The sequence below is a fragment of the Onychostoma macrolepis genome, chromosome 06, assembly GCF_012432095.1.
Source record: "Onychostoma macrolepis isolate SWU-2019 chromosome 06, ASM1243209v1, whole genome shotgun sequence".
NCBI classification, from domain to species: domain Eukaryota; kingdom Metazoa; phylum Chordata; class Actinopteri; order Cypriniformes; family Cyprinidae; genus Onychostoma; species Onychostoma macrolepis.
This window is the reverse complement of record NC_081160.1, coordinates 30,185,006-30,198,094: the sequence shown is the minus strand read 5'-3', so window position 1 is coordinate 30,198,094 and position 13,089 is coordinate 30,185,006. Positions and strand designations below refer to the sequence as shown.

Sequence of the window (13,089 nt, the reverse complement as noted above, 5' to 3'; positions counted from 1 at the left end):
ACATGCTGTAAACATTTTTTTTTACAGCTATCACTGTAAAATGACAGTAGAAACGTTTATGAATGTGAGTGAAATTACAAGAGCAACAATGAACTTGCACTGCTACACATACATTTTACAGTAAATTAGAGCATTTGTTGTGAAATTCAAATCACTAAATTAACTACAACTGAGATTTTTCACTGCTGTGATAGTGTGTAAACATTTGGTTAACTTATTTCATTCGAGTCCAAAGAGAAGGAATATATCTTAGCATAAAACGGCAAACACTCTCCAGGCTCTACTCTCCAGCACAATGGTGACCCACACTAAACTAAATTAAACTAATAGCTCTCTCTTGTGCAAAAACACATTAATACAGTTCAGTTAAATATTTACTCTCCTTAATTCTGTGATTAATTAAGTGATGATTGTGCTTCAGAGATGAACAGCTGCTGTTAACAAGCACTGAACGAAAGAGAAACCAGAACTACAACTGACTTCAGCCAAGCCTTAGATGAAATCAACTGAAATAAGACAACTTCTTGTATTACAATTTGACTTCATTTCTGTCATATATCTACAAAAAGTCTTAGAATTAAGAATTAACAGAGGTTTAGATGTTTCTACCCTTGACTTTTTAATGTTGGATTTTTTTGGGGCTGCTGTAACTGTGTTTGCAAAGCACATTTGTTATAGCAAGAAAAGCCAATAAAAATTGTGATTATGTGGTTTTGATTAATTATTGATAATCATTATCTAGTGGCCTGGTTCACTGATCTCATTCAGTGTAGAAATTAGGGTTATTTCCATATTCTGGTGGTTGGGAACAGAGGAATTCAGGTCTTGAGCTATTTGTTTGTAAACCGATTCATGGAGTAATCGGTTGGAACCTGTTTTTAAACATTCAAGTGTTGCTAATAAAACTCATTGTGCTCCATATACATTTGTGTTTTGACAACAGGTTGACGTGTTGTGTTCCTTTCAATTTATTCCTGAAATTTTCTTAAATAAAACCTGCAGAAACCCAGGTATACTGTATAAAATATTAAGACTTAATTCTGCTTAAAAAACAAAACAAAAAAACAAATAGAAAAAAGCCTTTTCATATTAGAGATGCAACCTTAAGAAAACTGTGTTAAAAAAATGGTCCCCTTAAATGATTACATTTTAATTGAATCTAGCGTGTGATGTGATACAGTCATGTGGCGGTATAACATGCTACTGTTTGAAACATTTAATGTTGCGTTATGCATACTGTTTCACAAACTAGATTTAAATAGTAAGAAGATCTGCTCTTTGTGCAGGGTTTAGAAAAGGAGGATGCCATTTTTGTTTCTAAAAGTCATTATTAGGGTTATTATTTTGCTAAATTTGGACTGTGACACTCGCACAATAACACTCTCAAAAGGCAAAAGTGGAAGCGGCGTGTAATTTTGTTTGTGATTAAAATGAACCCTTGAAAGATAAAGGTGCGATTGAGAGAGTCCTCAAATGTCATTTTTGGCCCCCTCAACCTTTAATTAAACCTTCAAAACAGGGTGATAAAATTAACAAATGAGGTAATGAATGGAGTTAAACAGGTGGTGTATGGACGGGGAAAATGAACCAATCACTCCGTCCTGTGTGGATTTTGATCTCCTAATTAGAAGCTGTCTTGGGTAATTATGACTGGGCTCGACTGACACTAAAAACACTCGAGTGAAGGATAGTCAGGTGGAAGAATAAACAAATAAAGGACATCGAGCTGAGATCCCCTCAAAGACGACTTTTCCAAATCAGTTGCTTGAAACGTGTCTAAACGAGCGGAAAATGGGGTGTAATTGTGTGTGCTGGTGATGTGTTGCCTTGAAAAGCATAGAAGTGTTTGTTATCAGGGTGGTGCTTTCCTTCAGTTTAATATCTCGGTTTAACAAGCAGACTGCAGGAGTTTGGAGTGATTTTGTGCATCAGATCAAAATTAACTTTGATGTATGTCCTTTAAAAACGTTCCTAGGTTTATTATAAATAATTAATCCGTGCATTAAAGAAATTCACTGTTTGTTTTTATGTTAATGCAATGCAACTTCCTCCACTTCTGAGTCAGCTTTTCTTTTTTGCTTTTTCTCTTCTATTCAGTATACTGTTGCAGCCAGAAATGTCACCTTACTGAAGTAAAATACATTGCAAATGTCATTTTCATGTTGGCTTTAGCGTACTACAATTTCTGCGGTGTGCAGTATGTACTCTTGAATGCCATGTGAAAATGTTTTTGTATGGAAAAGCAACATGACCTTCTGCATTTGCCAGAATATACAGTGCAAACCTAGAGCTCACTGAGCTGAATACCGTATCTCACAATGCAATGTCCTCCACTTGACCTTCCATTTCCAGTGTGACTAAAGAACCGTAAGTAATATCAGCCACCATTTATAACATCATCTTGATTCATTGTTTGATCCCAATGCCAAATGTTAAGACATATTTACACAAAACTGAACTGAAAATGTGAAGTCCATTTTAGTTTAACCTTTGGTTAATACAAGATCATGACAAGTCTTGCAGAGTAATGTTTGCAGCATTTATCATTGCATATTGAATACTATTTTGTGTTCTATTTTTAAAAAAAGCTTAACCCTACACTGTAAAAAAAAAAAAAAAAAAAAAGTTGAGCCAACTTAAAATTTTAAGGCAACCAGCTTCAGCAGATTTGTGAGTTTTCTCAACTTGTCGTTTTAAGTTTATACAACAAAAATTTGAGAATCTTCCACAAAAATAAGTTGAGCAAACTTATCTGCTGAATAAGTCTGCTGAAGCTGGTTGCCTTAAAATTTTAAGTTGGCTTAACTTTTTTTTTTTTTACAGTGTAGTATTGCAATATAAACACAGCTGCTGTATTTAAAGGAATAGAAATGTAGCATTACTTCACTTGCTCACCAATGGATCCTCTGCAGTGAATGGCTGCCGTCAGAATGAGAGTCCAAACAGCTGATAAAAACATCACAATAATCCACACCACTCCAGTCCATCAATTAACATCTTGAGAAGTCAAAAGCTGCATGTATTAGAAACATATCCAATATTAAAGCATTTCATCTGTAAACCATTGCTTCTGGACAGAATACGAGTCCATAATCCATAATAACTCTTCCTCCAGTGAAAGGTCCATGCCTTGTTGTTCTCTTACGTCAGAATCCTTCATATATTTTGTTCAGTTTTGAATTGTTTTCACTTGTAAACAGTGCTTGATCTGTGCATATTTCTCTCCTGATTCAGACAAGGCAACTTTTTCACTGGAGGAAGTGGATTATGGACATGTATTTTAGCCGGAGGCAATTGTTTGAAGTTTAAAATGCTATAATGATGGATTTGTTTCTTACAAACATGCAGCTTTTGACTTCACAAGATGTTAATTGATGGACTGGACTGGAGTGTTGTGGATTATTGTGATGTTTTTATCAGCTGTTTGGACTCTCATTCTGACGGCACCCATTCACTGCAGAGGAGCCAATTGTGAGCAAGTGATATAATACAAAATTTCCCCAAATCTGTTCCCATGAAGAAATAAACTCATCTACATTTTGGATGGTCTGAAAACTATTCTTTTAAGTTTCTTTATACAGTATCACTGCTGTTTGAATAAGTGTTCAATCCTGTTAGTTCAGGTTAGCTTTAATCATGACCTACTAAAAATTTCTGATTATTAATGCTCTGAATCAAGTATGGAGCCAAAACATTATTAGATATGAACTAGTCATGAGTAAAGTCAATGCACCGTGTCATTTCAAATTATTTGCAAGGAAAACTGAAAGAAATCCCAACAGGTTTTCCCATTTTCATGAGGTTATTTGCAATCCTATATGTGCATGTGCGTGTTTGTCACATTGAGGGGTATTGGAAAACCACCGTCTCCATGTTCGGCTCAACAACAGTTTATAATTGCATTTTAATAGACAATTAAAGGCAGGCCATAAATCAGCCCACACACTTGGCAGGAGGCTTGAATTTAATTTTGAGGAAAACAAAAAAAAAACAAACAGTGTTTACTACGTCAACCCCAATTAACCCATGCCACTCTATTACTGTACACCGCACTTCACCCTGTGATGAAGACAAGGGTGTTTGATTGTGAGATGAAGAATCAAAGACAAAGAGAAAGATTAATGGAGCACAGTGAGTGGAAAATTATTGAATAATGACAATTATTGAAGAAAAGGTCAGACTGAAGATTAAAGATGGCAAAAATTGCCATATTCTGGCTTATTTTGCATGTTTGATCCAATTTTGTGTAAAAATGTCTTGTGCTTGAAATAATGAAAGGAATATGAATCATGATTATCATTTCAGGTTTGTTTGTCACACTGATTATAAAGTTGAGCACATTGCATTGTGAGATACTGTTTTTTAGAATATTAGAATGATTTCTGAAGGATCGTGTGACTGAAGACTGGAGTAATGATGCTGAATTCAGCTTTGATCACAGGAATAAATAACATTTGAATATATATTCAAATAGAAAAAACATGATTTTAGATTGGAATAATATTTTACAATATTACCATTTTTACTGTGTTTTTGATCAAATGAATGCAGGATTGGTGAGCAGAAAAGACTTCTTTCAAAATCATTAAAAAAAATCCTAATTATTCGTAACTTCTGTCCGGCAATGTACATAATATATACATAGTGCAGAACTAATATGGAAGTACAGCATTCTGACTAAATGCAATTATCATGCAGTTTATGCATAGGCTTAATTCTTATGCTTAGCATACAAGAATGAGGTAGTTAATAAATGCAAACTGTTAAAATCCAGTGACCCGGCCATTTTTTATTTATTTTTTGCTGGCTTGATACTTTCACTGAAGTTCTATCAAAGCCAGACTTTTTGAGTCGAATTTTGATTCGAGATGCATTAAAATGCTAATTAGCTGCCTGTGTGGCGGGCTCAAGTAGAGAGGGTAGAGCGGCCGTCGTTCGGCAATCATTGTGGTGATTTATTGACAGGGTTAATCGCCTGAAGGACTTCAATGCGAATGTGATAGCCATCACCGACGCTAATTGATTTTCTGCAATTTGCTAACACTTTGATACCTGCTGTTGTATTGTGTCGTGGATGAATAGACTGGCGATGTATTACGGCTTTTCCTCCAAAGAGCCGTCACCTTTGAGTTGTGGAGGCAGGATTACCTCTGTCATGTCTGTGTAATTAGTGTTTGTCTAATTAATCATGGATGCGTGTGTGTGTGTCTAAGTGATTTTCTGCACAAAGGTTTGCTTTGTGTCAATCAATGCATTTGGTGTGTGTGTGTGCACGCGCGCTGATGTCTGTCTGCTTCTTTTTGTTGCAGCCGGATGATGATGATGGAGAAAACCTCTTGGAAAACCCGAACTCTCTTTCTTTGGAGTTTGTGGATGATCCCAACTTCAAGAATAAAGTCAACTACTCATATACAGCCGTACAGATTCCTACTGACATCTACAAAGGCTGTGAGTACTGACAACAAACACATACGCTACTGTTCAAAAGCTTGGAAAAAGTAGGGTTTTTTTTCTTTTTTTTTATTCAGCGAGGATGCATTAAATTGATCAAAAGTGGCAGTGAAGACATTCTTTGTTGCAAAAGATTTCTGTTTCAAATAAATGCTGTTCTTTTGAACATTCTGTTCATTAAAGAATCCTAAAAATAAAAAGTGCCTCAGAAAAAAAACAAATTCTGAAATGTTTCTTGAGCACATTAGAATGATTTCTCAAGGATCATGTGACACTGAAGACTACAGTAATGATGCTGAAAATTCAGCTCTGCATCATAGGAATACATTACATTTTCAAATATATTCAAATAAACAGTTATTTAAATGGTTAATGATATTTCACAATATTACTGGTTTTACTGTATTTTTGATCATATAAATGCAGCCTATAATTTCACATAATAATAATATCAATAATATTGGACTGCACTGGCTGAGCAATATTCTAAATTGAGTTGGACTGAATGGGAAAATTGACACTTTAATTTTGCATTGTCTTGCATCTTGTATTATTCTATCACATTTTACCTTGCATAGTTTTTCTGATGGTTTTTGAGGATGAGAGCTAGTCACACAAGCTGTCCATGCTGACACCTGACTTGTGAAGGAGGATTTTGCACCCAATGTTTGATTGGACACACTCCCTTTAACATCCACACGGGACATAATTAATAAGTCTATTTTGCTCATGCATGATAACATTGTTAGTAGTTACAATTTAGTAATTGTATTTCATTGTTTCTTTCCCTATTCTATTAGATTAAACCTGTGACCGATGGGTTCATGAATCAACAGTTGAGAACTTCTGATCTATATGAACTGGCTTTGGTTAAGTCAGAACTGTAATTTAATATGAATCAGCTTCATTTTTAAAGATCAGATACGTTCCTTATGCACATTTTCTTTCATGTGTATAATGTTGACTGGCTGTATTGCTGTACTGTTTAGTAAGATTTATTTAGACGTGAACCGTGTTTTACCTCTTTCCTCGTGGGAATCTGGAGTGTTACTGAAGCATTTTCATTTCTCATTTTATGCCGAGTATCTGAAAATATCCAGCGGTTTGTGTGCGTGATGTGCTATCTGTCTGTCTGATGTCTGTGGAGGATTTTACAACCGAATCACAATCTTGTATCTTTGATAGCATCTCTCGGGAATCCCTTGAGCGGTCCTTCGAAATGATAGCAAGATTCAATGCGTATGTTCTTAAAGGCACACAGAATGGTCGAATGACAGACAATTTTAAGATACACACATATATGAAGTAGATTTTACATTAAGAGTGCAGCTTTCGGGGAAAAATGTTCACTCTTTTGGTGTTTAGAAAGTGTTTCTGTGTTGCTCTGTGATTTGTTAGTGTTGACTAGGACGGATGTTTGTAGAATATCCTCAGTGCCTCCTTCATCTGTCTGTGGATGTTTGTGGTCTTATGGGTAATGGATGATTGCTGGAAGATGGATGCTGGCAGAGTGTGATCAAACATTTGGACGCTGTTACCTTTGCTCTGCTGTAATACATAACCATCACATGTCACTGTATAGAGGGTGTCTGGAGTCTCAGAGCACTTTGATGCATAACATGGACGTTTCTTTGACTGAGAACAATAACACAGGATATGTAAACTGTGAACAGAATATATTTCAGCTGTGGTCTAGATGACTATTTACTTGTTATAAAAAGTTATTGCATAAATAGAAGTAAAATTACTAAATTAAGTAAAAATACTTGCTACTCTCTCTCTCTCTCTCTATGTACTATAAAAATCTAAATAAAAATGACAAAACACAACAAAATTACTAGAATTAATTTTAAAAAATCAAGATTTATAAATCAACTTTATAAAATTTTAAACACAAGTATTTCTTCTCCTCTTGAATTATATATTTATATAATATCAAACTTACCTGTGTAATTTTTTTTACATTGGAAAAGTTTTGTGAGGTCTGGACTGTCCGCTGTAATGTGGCGTGACCGTGGGCTCATGGGAATTGTAGTTCAATAAAGGCATGAGCGATAACCTCTCCACCTCTCTGCGGCTCACGCTGCTAATTTGGCTTAGAGGACAGTGGAGGATGAGGAGGGAAAGCAGCATTTAAAAAAACACCGTGACCGGGAACAGGGATTAAACATTGCCATGGCAACAGAAATGTCCTGACCTGACACTCGGAGGGTTAGGAGTTCAGCGGATGAACACATCTAGATAGACGAGAAACGGAGAGTGGAGCTTGTAGATAGTCCCGCAAAGTAAATTTAACTGGAGAGGTAAAAATTGAAACCCTACCTGCTTCACTTCATGCCTAACACCCCCTTAACCACGGTAAAATCACTGTAAGTGGCTTATTGCTTTAAAAAAACCCAATATCAAATCCAAAATTGTCCCCGTTTACTCTATTAATGGCTGTTCTTGGTTTTATTGGGTCTGTCAGAGATGGTTCCTCATAAGTGACTGATTTTTGCTCTGCATAGACAATAGATTGCTCTTACAAGCATAAACATGGTCAGAACACACAAATGTTGTGTAAAACATTTTTTTTTTTTTTTTTAGTATTGTAATGGGAATCAATCATTCATATCTGTTATGTTGAGTTTTACATTAATTGTAATATGTGTAAAACCCAAGGAATTGAGAACTCATTTCAAATGAGGAAACCCATTGCCTCAATTCATTTAAGTTTAGAAACCCGTAGTTATGAGTACTGTGAACCTATTTCATTCGAGTTCACTAAAATGATATATACCTAAAATGCAGTTAAACTCCACTCAGTTATTTAGTGTTATTGAAACTTTAACGATTACGATCTTTTAATTTAAATACATTGACACCTTTGAACAAACTCTGTTCCTTGGGTTTTACACATATTACAATTAATGTAAAACTCAAAATAACAGATATGAATGATTGATTCCTGTTACAATAGCGACAAAACATAACTGAAAGGTTTTATTTAAAACTGAAACGGATATATCTCAGTGGTTTGCATTGGTGTTTTCAAACGAGGAGGCAAAGTCCTCAAGTTTTGTGTATGAAATGTAAATTCATGCCCCAGTCACATTTTCTTGGTTAAATAAAGAAGAAAAAATTATTCTATTTTACATTTTTACATAAAACGATGTAATCAATATTCTATTTATTAAAGCCAAGTATGAATCTCAGCAAGTTTTAAATTTATTCCAAAATATATCAAGGCAGTAACAATTAAATAACATACTTTATTAATGAACTTATGCTCAGCTATTCTTTTTAATTGTTAACTTTGAACTATTTTGGATCTATTTTGGATCATCAGTCATCAAAGCTCATTAAATATTGGCCACAGACACAGAGATTTACTTTAAATTTCACCTCGGTGTTTACTCACTAAAAACTCCCATAGATCATGTTTTCAGGCCATTTCAGGTTTATTTTAACATAACAAAGTGGTTATGCCTAAGTGTGTGAGCTGTTTACTTACTATTTTAAATTAATCTTCCCTTTAACGCCACAATATTATTTATTCAGACTGATTCGTGAACGCAGAACATTCACAAACACAAGAGGCGGGATTTATCGTATCAACCAATCACAGCCGATCGTAACCAGTCATATGCAGTCATATTGCGATGAAGGCATTGCCTTCTCTGACATGACTTTCCCCCATTCATTCTCAATTACCCCCCACCAATGGACTCGAGAGAGACTAGTTAGTCTCTTATTTGAGTGAAATGAACTCATTTCATTTAATAAATATGACTGTTAGGTTTTACGGTGTAAGAGTGGCTTTTCCCCCACTAATAAATCGCAGCAGAACCACAAACGCAGTGTTTCTCTTTGTCCCAGACAGGGTTGTGTCCCGTCAGAAACTCTCCACAGCTGCCTTTGTCCAGACGCGGGTCGAGTGAGGACTCCTGCGCTCAGTCAGGCTTTAGCTGCTGTATTGTGTGGCGCTGATGTGAGACCAAAGCAGAAAGTTTCCGCTAATAGCAGCGGCTCAGAGTAAAAATGCTTTGTGTGTGTGTGTGTGTGTCACTCTTCATGCAGTAAATGGGCCGGCGTGTGTGTGAGTCCAGCTTTGGCAGCTCTGCCAGGCCTCCTTGGCCATTTATTGAGATTGAGAACGTTTCCTTGCCCGACTGTAATGAACCATTTTATGATTCATTATCCCTCCGATGAATTCCGCTGCCAAGTCTGCAAACTTTCTAATTAGCACGGGTCAAACAGCCACACAGTTTCCGTCTAATTATCGACGCCTATTACGGAACGGACACTGGAGGAAAGCCATAGTGAGGTGGGTGGTGCGATGCTCAGACGAGGTGTTCGAGAAATACAGCAGAAAATCTCTAGCTCTTTCATAATGAACATCTCATTTATATTTAACTTCATCTCAGATATCTTAGTGACACTTTACAAAAAGGTTCCATATGTTAACATTAGTTATTAGTTAACGATGAAAAATACTTCTTCATTATTCAAACCAAACCATACCATAATAAACCTCACTATTTGCTTTCCTGTAGCTCAAATAGTAGAGCATGGCGCTAGCAACGCCAAGATCATGGGTTCGATTCCCAGGGAAAGCAAGAGCTGATAAAATGTAAAAACTGTAACTTGAATGCAATGTAAGTCGCTTTGGATAAAAGCATCTGCTAAATGCATAAATGTAAATGTAAACATTTTAATGTTATTTAATGAAACCGAGTATACATGAACCAACAATAAACATTTTTTTAAATGATATTAATGAAGATTGATAACAAATATTGTTAATGCTACTAATAATAAATGCTGCAACAAATGTATTGCTTGTTGTTAGTTAATGCATTAATTAATGTTAACATGGGACCTTATTGTAAAGTGTTAATAATCTTTCCCTTAAAATTCATGGAGAAATTAAAAATAGTTGTATGTTATAGAGATGTGGGTAAAATCGGTATCCATACTTTTACCGTTATAAAGTTTTACAGTCTACCAGAAGTTGGTTTTGTTTGGAGCATATACACGTAAATGGATTGGTCATTCCTTGCTGCATAATATATTTAAAATGAATTTTAACATCGACGTGGAAACCCTTCTGTCCATTAGTCCACTCCTCCAGTGATGAAGACTATCATATCGTCAGCTCGACTCCAGCAGATTAGCTCAGCTGACAGAGAAATGGCCGCTTCAGTCCTGACACACATGCTAATACAGATCAAGTTCGTTCGTTATTATTCTGAGCAAACGTCTTTGATTTTAATCCCGCTGTAAGAAACTGTCCCGTCTCAAGTTGTTTTTCAGGCCTCAATTGTTGTTGGAGATACTGTTGGAAATGGTGCTTATTAAAGTGAAATTGAAAGACTAATTGTGTGTGTGTGTCACTCTTCATGCAGTAAATGGGCCGGCGTGTGTGTGAGTCCAGCTTTGGCAGCTCTGCCAGGCCTCCTTGGCCATTTATTGAGATTGAGAACGTTTCCTTGCCCGACTGTAATGAACCATTTTATGATTCATTATCCCTCCGATGAATTCCGCTGCCAAGTCTGCAAACTTTCTAATTAGCACGGGTCAAACAGCCACACAGTTTCCGTCTAATTATCGACGCCTATTACGGAACGGACACTGGAGGAAAGCCATAGTGAGGTGGGTGGTGCGATGCTCAGACGAGGTGTTCGAGAAATACAGCAGAAAATCTCTAGCTCTTTCATAATGAACATCTCATTTATATTTAACTTCATCTCAGATATCTTAGTGACACTTTACAAAAAGGTTCCATATGTTAACATTAGTTATTAGTTAACGATGAAAAATACTTCTTCATTATTCAAACCAAACCATACCATAATAAACCTCACTATTTGCTTTCCTGTAGCTCAAATAGTAGAGCATGGCGCTAGCAACGCCAAGATCATGGGTTCGATTCCCAGGGAAAGCAAGAGCTGATAAAATGTAAAAACTGTAACTTGAATGCAATGTAAGTCGCTTTGGATAAAAGCGTCTGCTAAATGCATAAATGTAAATGTAAACATTTTAATGTTATTTAATGAAACCGAGTATACATGAACCAACAATAAACATTTTTTTAAATGATATTAATGAAGATTGATAACAAATATTGTTAATGCTACTAATAATAAATGCTGCAACAAATGTATTGCTTGTTGTTAGTTAATGCATTAATTAATGTTAACATGGGACCTTATTGTAAAGTGTTAATAATCTTTCCCTTAAAATTCATGGAGAAATTAAAAATAGTTGTATGTTATAGAGATGTGGGTAAAATCGGTATCCATACTTTTACCGTTATAAAGTTTTACAGTCTACCAGAAGTTGGTTTTGTTTGGAGCATATACACGTAAATGGATTGGTCATTCCTTGCTGCATAATATATTTAAAATGAATTTTAACATCGACGTGGAAACCCTTCTGTCCATTAGTCCACTCCTCCAGTGATGAAGACTATCATATCGTCAGCTCGACTCCAGCAGATTAGCTCAGCTGACAGAGAAATGGCCGCTTCAGTCCTGACACACATGCTAATACAGATCAAGTTCGTTCGTTATTATTCTGAGCAAACGTCTTTGATTTTAATCCCCGCTGTAAGAAACTGTCCCCGTCTCAAGTTGTTTTTCAGGCCTCAATTGTTGTTGGAGATACTGTTGGAAATGGTGCTTATTAAAGTGAAATTGAAAGACTAATTGTGTGTGTGGATGAAAGGCGAGGAGAAGCAGCTTGAACGGATTAGCACCTCCCGTGGATGAGTTTCACCGTTCCTCTCAGACTTTGGGAAAAACAAACCAGGAACCGGTTCTGTCAGAGCAAGTCTGGTTTGATTGTAATGGTGTTTTTCCTTCCTTTCAGATGGCATCTGTGGGAAATAAAAGATCAAGACATGCAGGTTGATATACCAAAATTAGCAATTATATTTATATTCATGCATTTGACAAATGCTTTAATTCAAAGTGACTTGCATTGCATTTAAGCTATGCATTTTATCAGTTCAGATCCATGACCTTGGCGTGATGACTGATTTTAATACAATACAATACAAAATAAGACCAGGAGCATGTAAATATCACAGTAAAAAAAGTGTAAGCAATTTAAATGTAATACATTTTAATGCATTTTTAAGAATAAGTGATCGATTTAAAGATGTTTTTATTTTATTTTATTTTGGACAAAATAAGACGCGAGTATGTAATGGGTATGCAAAAATAAATAAATTGTAAGCTATTTTAATTTAATAAATGGTAATGTATTTTTTTTAACCATCTCGATGCTTTATTTGCAGTCTTTCATCATGAATATTAACTGGTATTAATATGAATTCATTTTGAATAATAATTTTTAAAGTGATTTATGAGTGCAAACAACTGATTGTACGGTGTACTATAAGGCATTATGAATACATTATAGTGAATTTAAGAGTGCCATTATAATGCATTATATAATACTGGTTTCATAGGCAGTGTTAGACCACCAGTAATGGTGTTTTACATGCTTCCAGTTTGTGTACAGCCTGACCGTGTCATTACCAGGACTGAACTGTAGTATCCGGGCGACGTCAATCACAGCATCTGTGTGCGTGCCAATCCAAGATTTCATTTTCTTCCCTCTGCTGGAAGCGAGATATAACTGAACCCCCTT

General features: G+C 35.7%; 1 protein-coding gene across 3 annotated transcripts in view; it reads left to right on the top strand.

The window, feature by feature from the left end:
• cacna2d2a (calcium channel, voltage-dependent, alpha 2/delta subunit 2a) overlaps positions 1-13,089 on the top strand; it is a 237,519-nt gene that overhangs the window by 150,217 nt on the left and 74,213 nt on the right. For all 3 annotated transcript variants that reach the window (XM_058777848.1, XM_058777846.1, XM_058777845.1), the window contains one exon: positions 5,310-5,448. In XM_058777848.1, the coding sequence (XP_058633831.1) occupies positions 5,310-5,448 (139 nt within the window). The remainder of the gene's footprint in view (positions 1-5,309; positions 5,449-13,089) is intronic.